Source organism: Canis aureus, chromosome 16 (assembly GCF_053574225.1).
Source record: "Canis aureus isolate CA01 chromosome 16, VMU_Caureus_v.1.0, whole genome shotgun sequence".
In the NCBI taxonomy this organism is placed as follows: Eukaryota; Metazoa; Chordata; class Mammalia; order Carnivora; family Canidae; genus Canis; species Canis aureus.
Genome location: NC_135626.1, coordinates 25,442,832 through 25,456,866, shown reverse-complemented (window position 1 = coordinate 25,456,866; position 14,035 = coordinate 25,442,832). Strand labels below are relative to the sequence as shown.

At 34.2% G+C, this 14,035-nt stretch overlaps 1 protein-coding gene across 11 annotated transcripts in view; it reads right to left on the bottom strand.

Moving 5' to 3' along the window:
• Window positions 1–14,035, bottom strand: part of BCAS3 (BCAS3 microtubule associated cell migration factor) — a 591,271-nt gene that overhangs the window by 439,993 nt on the left and 137,243 nt on the right. For all 11 annotated transcript variants that reach the window (XR_013354264.1, XR_013354262.1, XR_013354263.1 and 8 more), the window contains exon 9: window positions 12,825–12,901. Coding sequence is in view for 8 of the 11 variants with exons in the window: in XM_077852358.1 (XP_077708484.1) it covers window positions 12,825–12,901 (77 nt within the window). In the remaining 3 variants the exon portion in view is untranslated. The remainder of the gene's footprint in view (window positions 1–12,824; window positions 12,902–14,035) is intronic.

Below are 14,035 nucleotides of genomic sequence, written 5' to 3'. Positions count from 1 at the left end.
TATTTTTAAAAATCCCATAAAACTATCAAAAAATCTTAAATTATTAATGTCTTAGAACAAAACACAGTGGCAAAATCTTCATATCCTTAGATTAAGCAATGCTTTCTTAGATATGACACCAAAAATACAAGTGATAAAAGAAGAAATAGGAGTGCCTGGGTGGCTCAGTTGGTTAAGTGTTTGCCTTAGGCCTCGGGTCATGATCCAAAGGTCCTGGGATTAAGCTCTCTGTTCAGCGGGGAGTCAGCTTCTCTCTCTCCCTCTGCCCCTATTCCCTGCTCCTGCTCTCTCTCACAAAGAAAATCTTTAAAAATAGAAAATAGATAAACTGGACTCCATTAAAACTAAAACACTTGTGCTTCAAAGGGCATCACTAAGAGAAAAAACTCAGAAGGGAGTTTTATAAAACATGTCTGATAACTGACTTATATCTAAAATATAAACAGAACTATTACAACTCAAAAAAAACCCCACAAATAACTCATACATTTTAACAAAGAAGATATATGCTAGTGAATGAACACATGAGAAGATGCTCAATATCATTAGCCATCAAGGAAACACAAGTCAAAATTATAATCAGATACCATTTTATGAGACATCAATACGATGGCTATAATCAAAGAAAAATAGTAACAATCATTAGTGAGAATGTGGAGAAACAAACTTTCATACACTGCAGGTAGGAATATAATTGCAGCCACTGCCTGGCAGGTCTTCAAATAGTTAAGGATAGAACTATGATAGAACTACCATATGACTCAGCAATTCAACTCCTAGGTGCATACTTAAGAGAAATGAAAACATATGTCCACACAAATACTTGTACCCAAGAGAACTGAAAATACAGTTGACCCTTGAACAACATGAGTTTGAACTACACAGGTCCACTTATATATGGATTTTTTATAGAACAGTACTGTAGATATATTTTCTCTTCCTTATGATTTTCATAGTAACATTTTATCTTCTCTAACTTAATTGTAAGAACATAAAATACATATGACATAGAGAATATGTATTAACTGACTGTTTATGTTATTGATAAGGCTTCTGGTTAACAGGAAGCTAAGTTTTTGGAGAGTCAAAAGTTAATATGCAAATTTTCAACCATGCATGCATTCGGCACTCCTAACCACCAAGGTGTTCAAGGATCAACTGCAAATGTGCCCACAAAAAACTTTCATTCATGAAAGCATTATTCATAATAGCCCAAAAGTGGAAACAAACTAAATGTCCATCACTTGATGAACAGATAAATGAATAGATAAATACAATCAAATATTATTCAGCAATAAAAAGAAGAGTAACATTCCGTTGTCTGGATATACCATAGTTTGTTTATTCATCCACCCACTAATAGGCATCTTAATTGCAATGTGAATAAAGTTGCAATAAACTATGTACAAATTTTTTAAGTGGACAATTTAAAACTCCTTTGGGTAAATACCAAGGAATATGATTGCTAAGTTGCATGGTAAGAGTATGTCTAGTTTTTTTAAGAAACTGCTGAACTATCCTCCACAATGGCTATATCAGGGACACCTACCTGGGTGACTCAGTGGTTGAGCGACTGCTTTCGGCCCAGGGAGTGATCCAAGAATCCTGGGATTGAGTCCCACATCGGGCTCCCTGCCCTGCATCTGTCTCTGCCTATGTTTCTGCCTCTCTCTCTCTCTCTGTTTCTCATTAATAAATAAAATCTTAAAAAAAAAAAAAAATGGCTATAGGGCAGCCTGGGTAGCTCAGTGGTTTCCTTCAGCCCAGGGTGTGATCCTGGGGATCAGGGATCAAGTCCTGCATTGGGCTCCCTGCATGGAGCCTGCTTCTCCCTCTGCCTGTGTCTCTGCCTCTCTCTTTCTTTCTGTGTCTCTCATGAATAAATAAATAAAATCTTTCAAAAAAATGGCTATATAATTTTGCATTCCCACCAGCAATATTATGGGAGTTCCTGCTGCTCCACATCTTTATCAGCATTTGTTGTTAGTGTTCTATATTTTGGCCAGTCTAATAGACATGTGGTAGTATCTCATTGTTGCTTTAATTTTAATTTCTCTGATAATATATGATGTGGAAATTTTTTCATATGCTTATTTGCCATCTATGTATCTTTTCTGGTGAGCTGTTAAGGTTTTTGGTGCATTTTTTAACTTGGTGGTTTCTTTTCTTCTTGTTGAGTTTTAAGCATTCTTTGTGTATTTTGAATAACAGTCCTTTATTTGATGTGACTTTTATAAAGACTTTCTCCTAGTCCCTGGCTTATCTTCTCATTCTTTCAACAGTGTCTTTTGCAGAACATAAGTTTTTAATTTTAATGAATCCCACCTTATCAATTATTTCTTTCATGAATTGCGCCTTTGGTGCTATATCTAAAAAGTCATCACTATGTACAAGGTCATCTAGATTTTCCCTACATTATCTTCTACAAATTTTATACTTTTGTATGACATTTAGGTCTGTGATCCACTTTGAGTTAATTTTTGCAAAGTATGTATGGTCTGTGTCTAGCTTCAGTTTGCCAGTACCATTTGTTGAAGAGACTCTCTTTGCTCCCTTGTACTACACCTTTGCTCCTTTGTCAAAGATCTGTTTCTGGGCTCTCTATTCTGTTCCATTGATCTAACTGTATATTCTTTTGCCAGTACCACATTGTCTTGATTACTGTAGCTTGATAGTAGCAAATTTTGAAGTTGAGTAGCAACATGGCAGAAACTTGAATCATATTACCAAGCAGAAATCAATCTGAGAAGGCTACATACTATACGATTCCAACTGCATGACATTCTAGAAAATGCAAAACCATGAAGATAACAAAAAGATCAGTGGTTGCTGGGGGAATGGGGAGGGCAGAGATGAACAGGCAGAGCAGAGGATGTTTAGGGCAGTGAAAAATACAGTAATGGATATACGTCAATTATACATTTATCCAAATCCACAGAATGTATAAGACCAAGACTAAACCCTAAAGTAAACTATGAACTCTGGTTGATAATGATGCATCAATATAGCAAATGTACCATTCTGGTGAGTAACACTAATAATGGGAGACGCTATGCATGCGTGGGGATGGTGAAATCTCTGTATCTTCTGTTATATTTTGCTGTGCACTTAAAACCACTCTAAAAAAAATAGTCTCTAAAAAAATTGTTTTAAAGATTTGTTCATTTTGGTGAGGGGGAAGAGAGAGGAGAGAGGTATACTGTCCACTAAGCATAGAGCCCGATGCAGGGCTCAATCTCCCCATCCTGAGATCATAACCTGAATCAAAACCAAAAGTCAGATGCTCAACCAACTGAGCCACTCAGGAGTCCCTAAAAAATTTTTTAAAGAACTGATAGGTTAGTGGAGGGGAGGGTGGGGAGGGAGATGAGGTAACTGGGTGATGGACATTAAGGATGGCACGTGATGTAATGAGCACTGATTATTATATAAGACTGATGAACCACTGACCCCTACCTCTGAAACTAATAATACACTAAATGTTAATTAATTTAATTTAAATTTTTTTAAAAAAATTTAAAGTGTAAACAACTTGGATTCTATAACCCATTTAATATAACTTGGGGATCTATTTAGGGAAGTTTGGAATATTTAGGAATATTGTATTTCATTTATTGAAGTATTTTAGATGGAGGGGATTAGAAAGCTAATGGCAACTGCTGTTTGACGGTACAAAATAAAAAAATGTTTAACTATAAAACAATAAAAATAAAAAAAGAACTGATAGATTCTACAACATAAACTATGATTATCTATGTTCAGTAAAAGATACCAGTCACAAAAGACCATGTATTCTATGAAGTCCAGAAAAAAGCTATGAACACTCTCTCCAGAAAGACATATAAGCACATAAAATATTTAAACACCACTTCAGGATTTATTTGACTATCTTACATTCCACATTCCATGAGCTTTCTGATTTATTTTTGCTTTATTTTTCACGTACATAAACATATCATGAATTTTCTTAAAGATTTATTTATTTTAGGGAGAGAGAGAGAGCATGGGGTGAAGGCCAAAGGTAGAAGGAGGGAGAGAATCTCAAGCAGATTCCCCACTGAGTGCAGAGCCCAAAGCGGGGCTCAATTTCATGAACCTGAGATCATGACCTGAGCTGAAATCAAGAGGTGAATGCTTAACCGAGCCGCCCAGGCACCCCAAACATATCATGAATTTGAAAGTATAGCCAGTGTAGCCAGTGTAAGGTTAAATGGATGGGAATTATGCAGAGAGGATAGGAAAATCACAAGTTGTTTCACTGCACACATACTGAGTCCCCACTATGTACCAAGCACCTGAACTGAGCTTAGATCTCACCTTAACCTGCCAATCTCTCCTAATAAATGTTACAAATTTGCTTCTAAACTTTTTTTTTTAATTTTATTTATTTATTCATGAGAGACACACACAGAGAGAGGCAGAGACATAGAGGGAGAAGCAGGCTCCATGCAGGGAGCCTGATGCAGGACTCGATCCCAGGATTCCAGGATCACACCCAGGGCCAAAGGCAGGCGCTAAACCACTGAGCCACCCAGGGATCCCCTGATTCTAAACATTTTTAAAGGGAAACCCCCTCTTTCCAAAATTAAAAATAATTTTGCATTTTTAGGATCCTTTAAATTAACTCCTTATATTGGTTATCAATCATTAACATAAATGAGGAACGCACATAATAACACTAAGAAATAACATTAGGATTATAAGGAATAAATTTTCCTCCTCAAGGTAAAAACAAAGGCCACTGGAGTTACCTACTGTACAATCCTTTGGTCTCTCCAGAGACTTCATATCTAACTTTCAATTTAAGCACACTGGAAATGACTGCTAATGACATCTATCAGTTCTTGTCTTTTGTTTTCTTCATCATACATGGGTTTTGAATTTCCACATCAGACAGCTGCTCAAGGCCACGGTTCTATACAGGCAAATACAAAGGTGTCTCCTTTCTCATCATATTGGCTGCATTCCCTCTCCACTTTTCTATCAGCTCTCTTTACCTGATCCTTCCACCCTTTGGCATAAATTCCCATGATGCTTTCTCTGATGGACACAGCTGTCTCTACTTATTTTACAGTCCCATCATTGTATTCATACATAACTGAGGCACTCACAATTGTATTATACAAGAGCTTTTCAAACTACTTTGGAAATCAAATGCTTGTGCGATCAAAACAATATCCTCATTAGGGAGAGAATTTCCCATTCTATGTAGGCTTCAGTCGGTTCTAATTCTTCAAGAACTAGAAACCAATCACTGGAGAAAAAATGTGGCACAAGCAAATGGGCTACAATAAATACTATTCTCAGTGTGCCTACCGGCTCAGCTACATCTTTATAGTGCTCAAGCAAACTGGCTTATATACATGGGCTAGCCCAAATTGAGAGAAACATGACTCTTCCACCTGCTAAAAGTTTCAGTCTGGGTAGAGGAAGCGGGTGGGTAGAATATGCAGTAATTAAAGAAAAAGAAGCTTCTTTCAAGTTAGAAAATGGCTCATTTGTTCCTTGATCTTAAATATCAGGCTATGCTAAATTTTGTTCAATGTGTTGATATAAATCACTTTAGATGAAGCTGCTCTCAGAGACAGGAAGCTAAATTCCTTCATACAAATATTTGCCAAATACCATCAACTTTACCAACTCTACGTCATTCACATAAATCCAATCTCTAGGGTTTTCCAGTCAAGTAAAATAATATGTAACTAACAATGAGCTACTTCTTAACACAAATACAAATGAGGTATGTTACCATTATAGGTCCAGGATTCACAGATGGAGTTTGGGAAGAGCTGTCGTGGAATGCTACAACAGATAGTACTCAGAGGATAAGGAGAAAAATCACAAACTTAGGTGTCACTGCTATCAATGTTTCCTCAACTCTGTTTTTATGTAAACTATATGTTCAAATATAATATACATACAGAAGCACCCAAATCAACAAAGTGAACATATACATACATAAGCAGTACCCAAAACAAAACAAACAAAATCCCAGGACATTATAGAAATCCAAAAGCCCTCACATATACCTTTCCAGCCCTCTTCTCCTAAGCTGTATACTATCCTGCCTTCTAACAACTATATTAAACATCTGTCCTCAAAAGATATCACTGCATTCTAATACACAGTTTATTACACTTATTTCTATATTTTATCCACAGAAGTGATAGTTGTACTTTTATATTAGCCTGTTATTCAATGTTTTAAGTAACATACATTTCAGATTTAATGAAATACACACTAAATAGGTGTTACGGCATCCTCAAATCATGAGAGTCATTTTATAAATACTACACTGAAAGAAGAGGTGATAATCCTAATGGATCAGGAATAACTAAAAATTCACTTCTGGGGGCCTCAACCCACTTGACCAGGACTTACTAATGAAACAGTATGTCACTTATAAAGCACCTCACTGCAATACTATAAACACTGCTGAGCCAATTAAATCTCTTCTTATAATGAACAATTCACAGAATAGAAGAGAGCCTAAAACTTTAATAATACTTATTTCAACTATTCAGTGGTCCAGCAATGCAGAGGAAAGCATTTAGGACTACATGACAAGCATGTCCCAAAGGGGGCACCTGGGTGACTCAGTTGGTTAAGCGGCTGCCTTCAACTCAGGTCAGGATCCCAGGGTCCTGGGATTGAGCCTCATGAAGTTGAACTCCCTGCTCAGTGGGGAGAGGCAGACTCCCTCTGTCCCTTCCCCTGCTTGTGCTTTCTCTTTCAAATAAATAAATGTCCCAAAGGATATCAACTAAAAAACAAAGAACAAAGGCATTAAGAAAGAGTAATAAAAAAAAAAAAAGAAAGAGTAATAATGATTCACTCTCCCATTCATTTTTATCAGACTTCACTAATAGTTTGTACTTCCTAAAGGCTCATAAAACAGAAGCTCCTATTCCTAAAAGGGGAAATACTCCACAGATACTGGACAGATACTCAAGAGCAGTGACTATAAACACATAATTTTCAAATTTCAGATTTTCTGGATTTAGTCCAACACAATATGTAGGAGAAACTTCACTCATATATACATATATATATTCACTTTTTAAAATATCCACCAAACACTATTAATTTCCAGCTCAGACCTATATATAATTTTTCCTGGAGATCAATACTAATCCTAAATTAACAATTTTCTTCCTCATGTGATGACTTGTAACAGAGTTGCACTACATTCTAAACTATTCTGGCTAACTAAACATCTTGGAAAAGGACCCCCTGATACGGTGAAACCAGAAAACAGTTGTGATAAATGTTTTTCATCTTCAGCAAATTGAGTTTTATTCTTACAAGAAGCAAAAATAAACATCAGTTATATTTAAAGTTAGCTAGAATATAATGGATATGCTATATTTTCCATTTAGACTTTCATCCAAATCAAGCTAAATAACTTTGCTCTCAAGGAGATCATTGTCTAGTGGCAAAGATAGAACAAATAAACAGAAAATGCATACAATAACGTAGAAAGTTAAGTGTCTTAACAGAGGCAAAGATTACATGTAATAAAAGCATTCCCAAAGGGTGTTGAGTAATAGAAGAGGTCTGTAATCAAATAAACATAAGAAATACAGAAATGCAGTAAATAAATTTAAGCAGATTAAAATACCAGTCACCATTGCCATTCTCCAATAGGCAAGCATTTCCTGAGTATATTTGATGAGAGCATCCTGATTCCCACAGTATGTTGAAGGTCTAGCGTTCTGCCAACAGACTTTGGGCATTGCTATCTTTGGAAACTTAAAAGAAGGAGAGGTTGCTTTAAGCTAAAGGTGTCAGGAAATAGTTCACATTAGAACCAATACAGACACTGAGCCTAGAAATGCTGGATCAAGAAGACATTTTAGGAAGGAAAGGTGCTAGTGTAAAGACCAATTCAGACAGGAAAATAAAGCAACAGTGTACCTGCAAAGAAAGAGAATAATGGAGTTCAAAGTAAAGGTGGCATATGCATATGCATGAAAAGGAATAGTAAAAATAAGGAGTTAGCAAGGATATTGGATATTGATAAATGTTTTTGTGTGTGAAAAACCTTGGGAGTTTAGATGATAGGAAATGTACAAGATACATGTTCCTATTGGTCCAGGACATTTCTAATATACATGTTTACCAGACTTGATCAGAATTAAATTAAGTATGGCATTTGTTCAAATCAAAAGACCTCAGTTTTGATGATAAATTATATCATTTGGTAATGACTTTTGGAAAGGTATAAATGAAAAAGACTGTCCATGAATTGATAATTGTTGAAACTGGGTAAGTGCATGGCAGTTCATTATACTACTACTTTCTTTAAATAACAGTATGTACTTCCCAAAATTAAAAAAAAAAATTAAGTGACAGGAGATAAAATAGTATTTCTATGGCACTAGTAACTTAATAAAACAATATTTTCACCTTATCACTAAATGTTTATCAAATAAGAAAAATTATTAAAAATCAAAACACATATAAAAGGTAACTAAAAAATTATCTTCTTTCTGCAAGAACTTCATAATTTCAAGTAAGAATGAAAACTAAGAACAGTTGCTCTTCTTTTGCTTAAAGATATTTTCATTCCTATTTCCACTATAAATGGTTTGGGAAGCTATAGTAAAAATTACAGTAAAATCCCAAGAATATATGAAATTTCTTTAATTGCATTATTTGACAATGTGCCGGTTTTTATACTCATTCTGCCAAATGATTCAAGAGTTTAATGTATTTGCTTTTTTCTGTCAGACAGAAAATCTGTAAGTGGACCCAAATCAGAACATTCCACAAATTCTTCTATTGCAAAATCTCAAACTGCAAAATATTCCTCCAGAAAACTGGCAAATATTGTCAAAAAACAAAGCTTTTTAAAAGATAAATTGTATTTATAGCCTATGGTATTATAGGTTTTTAAAAAAATTCTTATATGTAGGTCCTTATTCGAAGGGATCTACAATCCAATGTTTATAGCATTACCAACAATACCCAAGTTATGGAAAGAGCCCAGATGTCCACTGACTAATAAATGGGTAAAGAAGATGTGGTGTGTATATATATATATACACAATCTATAAATAATATTCCTATATAAATAATAAAGGAATATTATTTAGCCATCAGAAAGAATGAAATCTTGCCATTTGCAATGACAGGGATAGAGCTAGAGAGTATTATGCTAAGCAAAATAAGTCAGAGAAAGACAAATATCATATGATTTTATTCAGATGGAATTTAAGAAAAAAACAGATGAACATGGGGGTGGGAGAGCAAATCAGAAAACAGACTCTTAACTATAGCAAACAAACTGATGGTTACTGGAGGGGAGATGAGCAGGGGTATGGATTAAATGGGTGATAGGTATAAAGGACAGCACTTGTGATGAGCACTGGCTATTGTACGTGATGAATCACTAAATTCTACAGCTGCAACTAATGCTACACTGTATGTTAACTGAAATTTAAATAAGAACTTGAAGAAAAAAATGAAACAAATATATTTCCATCATCTGTTACATAACATTCATGTTAGTAGAAACAAATGTCATTCATATGTAAGAGATATACAATTAAAGACATAAGGTATATCTACATCATTTTATGCAAAATTTTATTAGACCATCTAAGCTTAAAAGCTACTGTTACCGTATAATTTTGTCCATTTTCTCCAATAAAACAGAGTACTCTAAAAGGTCTATTCTCATTTCAATGCATCAAAAATATTACAAAGCCTGCATAATTCAAATCTAATTATAAATTCAATACATAAATCTAGTTATTTTATGCTACTTGAAACAAGTCAGTCAGAGAAAGACAAATATATGATTTCACTCATATGTGAAGTTTAAGAAACAAAACAAATGATCAAAGAAGAGACAAACAAACAAAAAAAACCTTAAATACAAAGAACAAACTAGGGGGCAGGGAGGATGGGCGAAAGAGGTAAAAGGATTAAGAGTGCACTTGTTGGGCAGTCCCGGTGGCTCAGCGGTTTAGGGCCACCTTCAGTGTGATCCTGGAGACCCAGGATTGAGTCCCACGTGGGGCTCCATATATGGAGCCTGCTTCTCCCTCAGCCTGTGTCTCTGCCTCTCTCTCTTTCTCTCTCTCTCTCATGAATAAATAAACAAAATCTTTTTAAAAAAATTAAAACAATAAAAATAATTTTAAAAGAGTGAACTTGTTATGATAAGCACTGAGTAATGTATAGGATTGCTGTATTACTATATTGTACACCCGAAACTAATAGAACACTGTATGTTCTTGAATTATACTTGAATTAAAAAAATTTTTAAATCTAATGATTTTAAATTGTTCCCATATAATTAGTTTAATTTTTCTTTTAAAATTCTATACTGGGGGATCCCTGGGTGGCGCAGCGGTTTAGCGCCTGCCTTTGGCCCAGGGCGCGATCCTGGAGACCCGGGATCGAGTCCCACGTCGGGCTCCCGGTGCATGGAGCCTGCTTCTCCCTCTGCCTGTGTCTCTGCCTCTCTCTCTCTCTCTCTCTCTGTGACTATCATAAATAAATAAAAAATTAAAAAAAAAAAAAAAAAAAATTCTATACTGGGGGGAAGCCCCAGTGGCGCAGCGGTTTAGCACCGCCTGCAGCCCAGGGCGTGATCCTGATCGAGTCCCACATCAGGCTCTCTGTATGATGTCTGCTTCTCCCTCTGCCTGTGTCTCTGCCTCTCTCTCTCTCTCTGTCTCTATGAATAAAAAAAAATAAAAATAAAAATAAAAATAAAAATAAAATAAAATAAAATTCTATACTGGGTATTTAATTACTGAAAATCTATATTTTGTACCTACTTCCAAAAAAACTACATTTTAAATGTGCTCTATAAGATAAAGATTTCTAGTAACTTATTTGTATTTATTAACTTCTCTTCAGACACTGATACCCAACACTTATTACAAAGAAAGAAACAGATCTATTGGCAAGTACAGTATCACTTTCAACATACACAGTCCAGTAGAGCCTAATGTTTAAATAAGGTTTAAATTTCAAGACATACGTTGTCATTTAAATAAACTATCTTAACATATAATGATTTGGAATTTTTTTCCTTCAATTTTACACTCAGCCGAGGCAGCAAAAGCTGTTAATATGTTTTAAAAAGAAAAAAGAAAGTAGCTCTATGCTCCTGACTTTATTTTAAAAGGTAAAAGCAGCTACCAAGGAATATAGACTCTAATGTAAAATTACTATGGAGTCACAACTGAGATATTTGACTTGCAGAAGCCAAGACACACATATCTTTGATTAATGATGAAGGGCAGAAGACCACTGATAAAATGTGAGATAAATGCTCAGGAAAACCTGGTATCTGAATCTGGCTGAGGTGCTCATACTCTATCCTGAATCACTGTTCTGTAGTCCATATATATGGAGGTAATGGATAGATTCACATATGGTTCCTTAGACACATTCTGTTTCTCTAATTGTTTTAATTATAATAATGAGTAATATAAATATATTAATGTATAAGACCTGTCTGAGAAGAATATGCTAAAATAGGCCATGTAATATCCAAAGTTTCCCATATTATATATAAAATACATTTGTGAATGAAGATGTTATTAACAAATATATACTCAAAAACTTATTTTCTTACATATAGAATGTGACAATATAAGATCCTGCCTAATGATCTACATTTAATAATTATTAACCATAAATAAATATCTGATCACCATAAAATCAATGACAGCTGGATTAATGTACTCATTCATTCAAGAAATATTTAATGAGAGCCTATACTGTGTTAGTTTAATGTCCCAGGGGCTAGAGATATGAATGGTATACATTAGGCCTTGTGAGAAAACAAAAAATATTTCAGTAAACATGAACTCCATTATTATCTTTGTCGACCTCTGAGACACTATCACAAGTTCAAGGAGACAAGTTGTCATAATTCCTCCTCCTAGTCTACCAAATTATAAACTATGTTACAATAAATTATGAATTATGTGTTATATATTATATATGTTTATAATTACATATAAATGATACTGTATTAGTTATCTCAAGAACATGATCTCTTATCAGATAAGATAATATCTACTACCCAGGAGTTAATACATAGTAGATATTAAGTAAACAATTAATGAATAAGTATGTAAATAGTTGATATTTCAAGAACGACAGCAATATAGCCGGATTCTCTACTTGTAACAAAACAGATCTGTTCTAACAAAACCAACTCTGCAGTAAATTCTAACTCCAGACTTATTTGGACTCATTTCTCGGAATCTCCACCCTGTTGACCTGCCCTACAAATCTTAGACTTGCCTGCCCCTATAAGTGCATGAACCAAATCCTTTCATAAAAAGAATCAGCTGGCCAATTAGTGAGTATGTGTGTGGCTCCAGATTCTGTACTTATTCCTGCACTTTCAAACAGTACTACAAGTTGTGGGAGATGGAAGAAGAAGGAAGAAGAGAAAGAAAGACTGGCCCATTTCTCTTAAGTTTTAAATCCCTCAGGTATCATAATCCAGTTATCTTTTTAAGTAGGTTATGTTAATGAAGTAACTTAACAATGGCTTTGAGAGTAGGAAATAACTACATGAACCTAACTTAATCAAATTACTCACAAGGAGAAACTGAGGCAACACAGTACCAGGCTTGCTCAATAACAAGAAAAAAATGTGTTGTGGGTTGTAAATACATACCATAAAACTAGATAGTAAGTCAGAGATCCACGAAAACACAGGAATATCACAATAATTGAATAACCACAAAATACTGATGTTACTATTACAATCAATAAGTTTGATGATTCTATCAAAAGTATAAACTCAAATGCATATTATAGAAATAAACCAAGTTGATACATACTTGTGACAAAAAATTTTTTTGTGAAAGTACAGCTATCAAAGGCAGCAATTTTCTCCTGCAAGACTACAACGAGGATCCTAAAATTAGAGGGGAAAAAAACAAAAAAAAAAAAGAATGTGAAATTCTGTAAGTTAAATCATAAATAAGCTAAATCATTAGATTTAAAGAAGTATCTACCAATGCAATTTAGGCAAGAAACATCAGCCTCTTAAAATGTAAAAACAGAACCATAAAATCCTTACCATAATCAAGAGGGACATGATTAGAAGAAGAAAAGTCACAGAACTACAGCTCAAAACATTATTTTCCTCTAAATAAAATTTTATTTGCATTCAGTATAAATCAAATAAATCTATCTTCATCAGGAATGTATGAAATCAATAAACTGCTGGCTATTTACTAAAAGTGTTTTTCCAGTGCTGGCTCAAAGTCATGGAATTAAACATAAAATGGATTTATGTACCCTGTCACTTAAAATGATTGCTGAATTTCCTAACACCAGAGAAAAAGAAAGAAAGCAAACTCAGATAACTGTTATTCAATATAAATGAGTCATTTCTGATTGACTCACTATATTAAAAATTAATCAGAATCCGTATGAACTATTATTTCTCCAGGAACCAAGATGCGTAAAAAAAATTAGGAAAATAATTTAGTTATAAAATATTTTATAATCAAATTTCTAAAATACATTCAAAATGTATTTTATTAATTCTGTTTTAGAGTATTTCTCCTATAACATTAATATAGAGATCCAAATTTCAAAGTTATTTTAATAATCAAATAAAAGATTATAATTGTTAAATACTTAACATACTCAGAGTATTTTTTCCAAATTTGGGGGAGGTAAATCTGAGTAACAGATGTTAATGATGAGTGGGGAAAAAAGAAAATGTTGTCTTTAACATCCATGCTTTATTAATCTTGTTCATTTGCTAATGCAGAACAAAATCCTTAACACAGCTGACAACACATAATAAATGATTCTGTCATGGCACTTAACGTAAGAAACCAACCAATCATCAGACCCAGGTTAAAAGGCTTAGGGAATCCATAATAAGAAGGTGACAAACTCAAATGAGAGAAATGCAGAAAGAGAGATGAAAAGGTATTCTTATAATCAAGCAGCCCGTCCCCATAATATAGAAACATACAAAATCATTTCCACCAGGATGGTTTAATTTATTATGAATATTGCAAAGTCCAAAAGA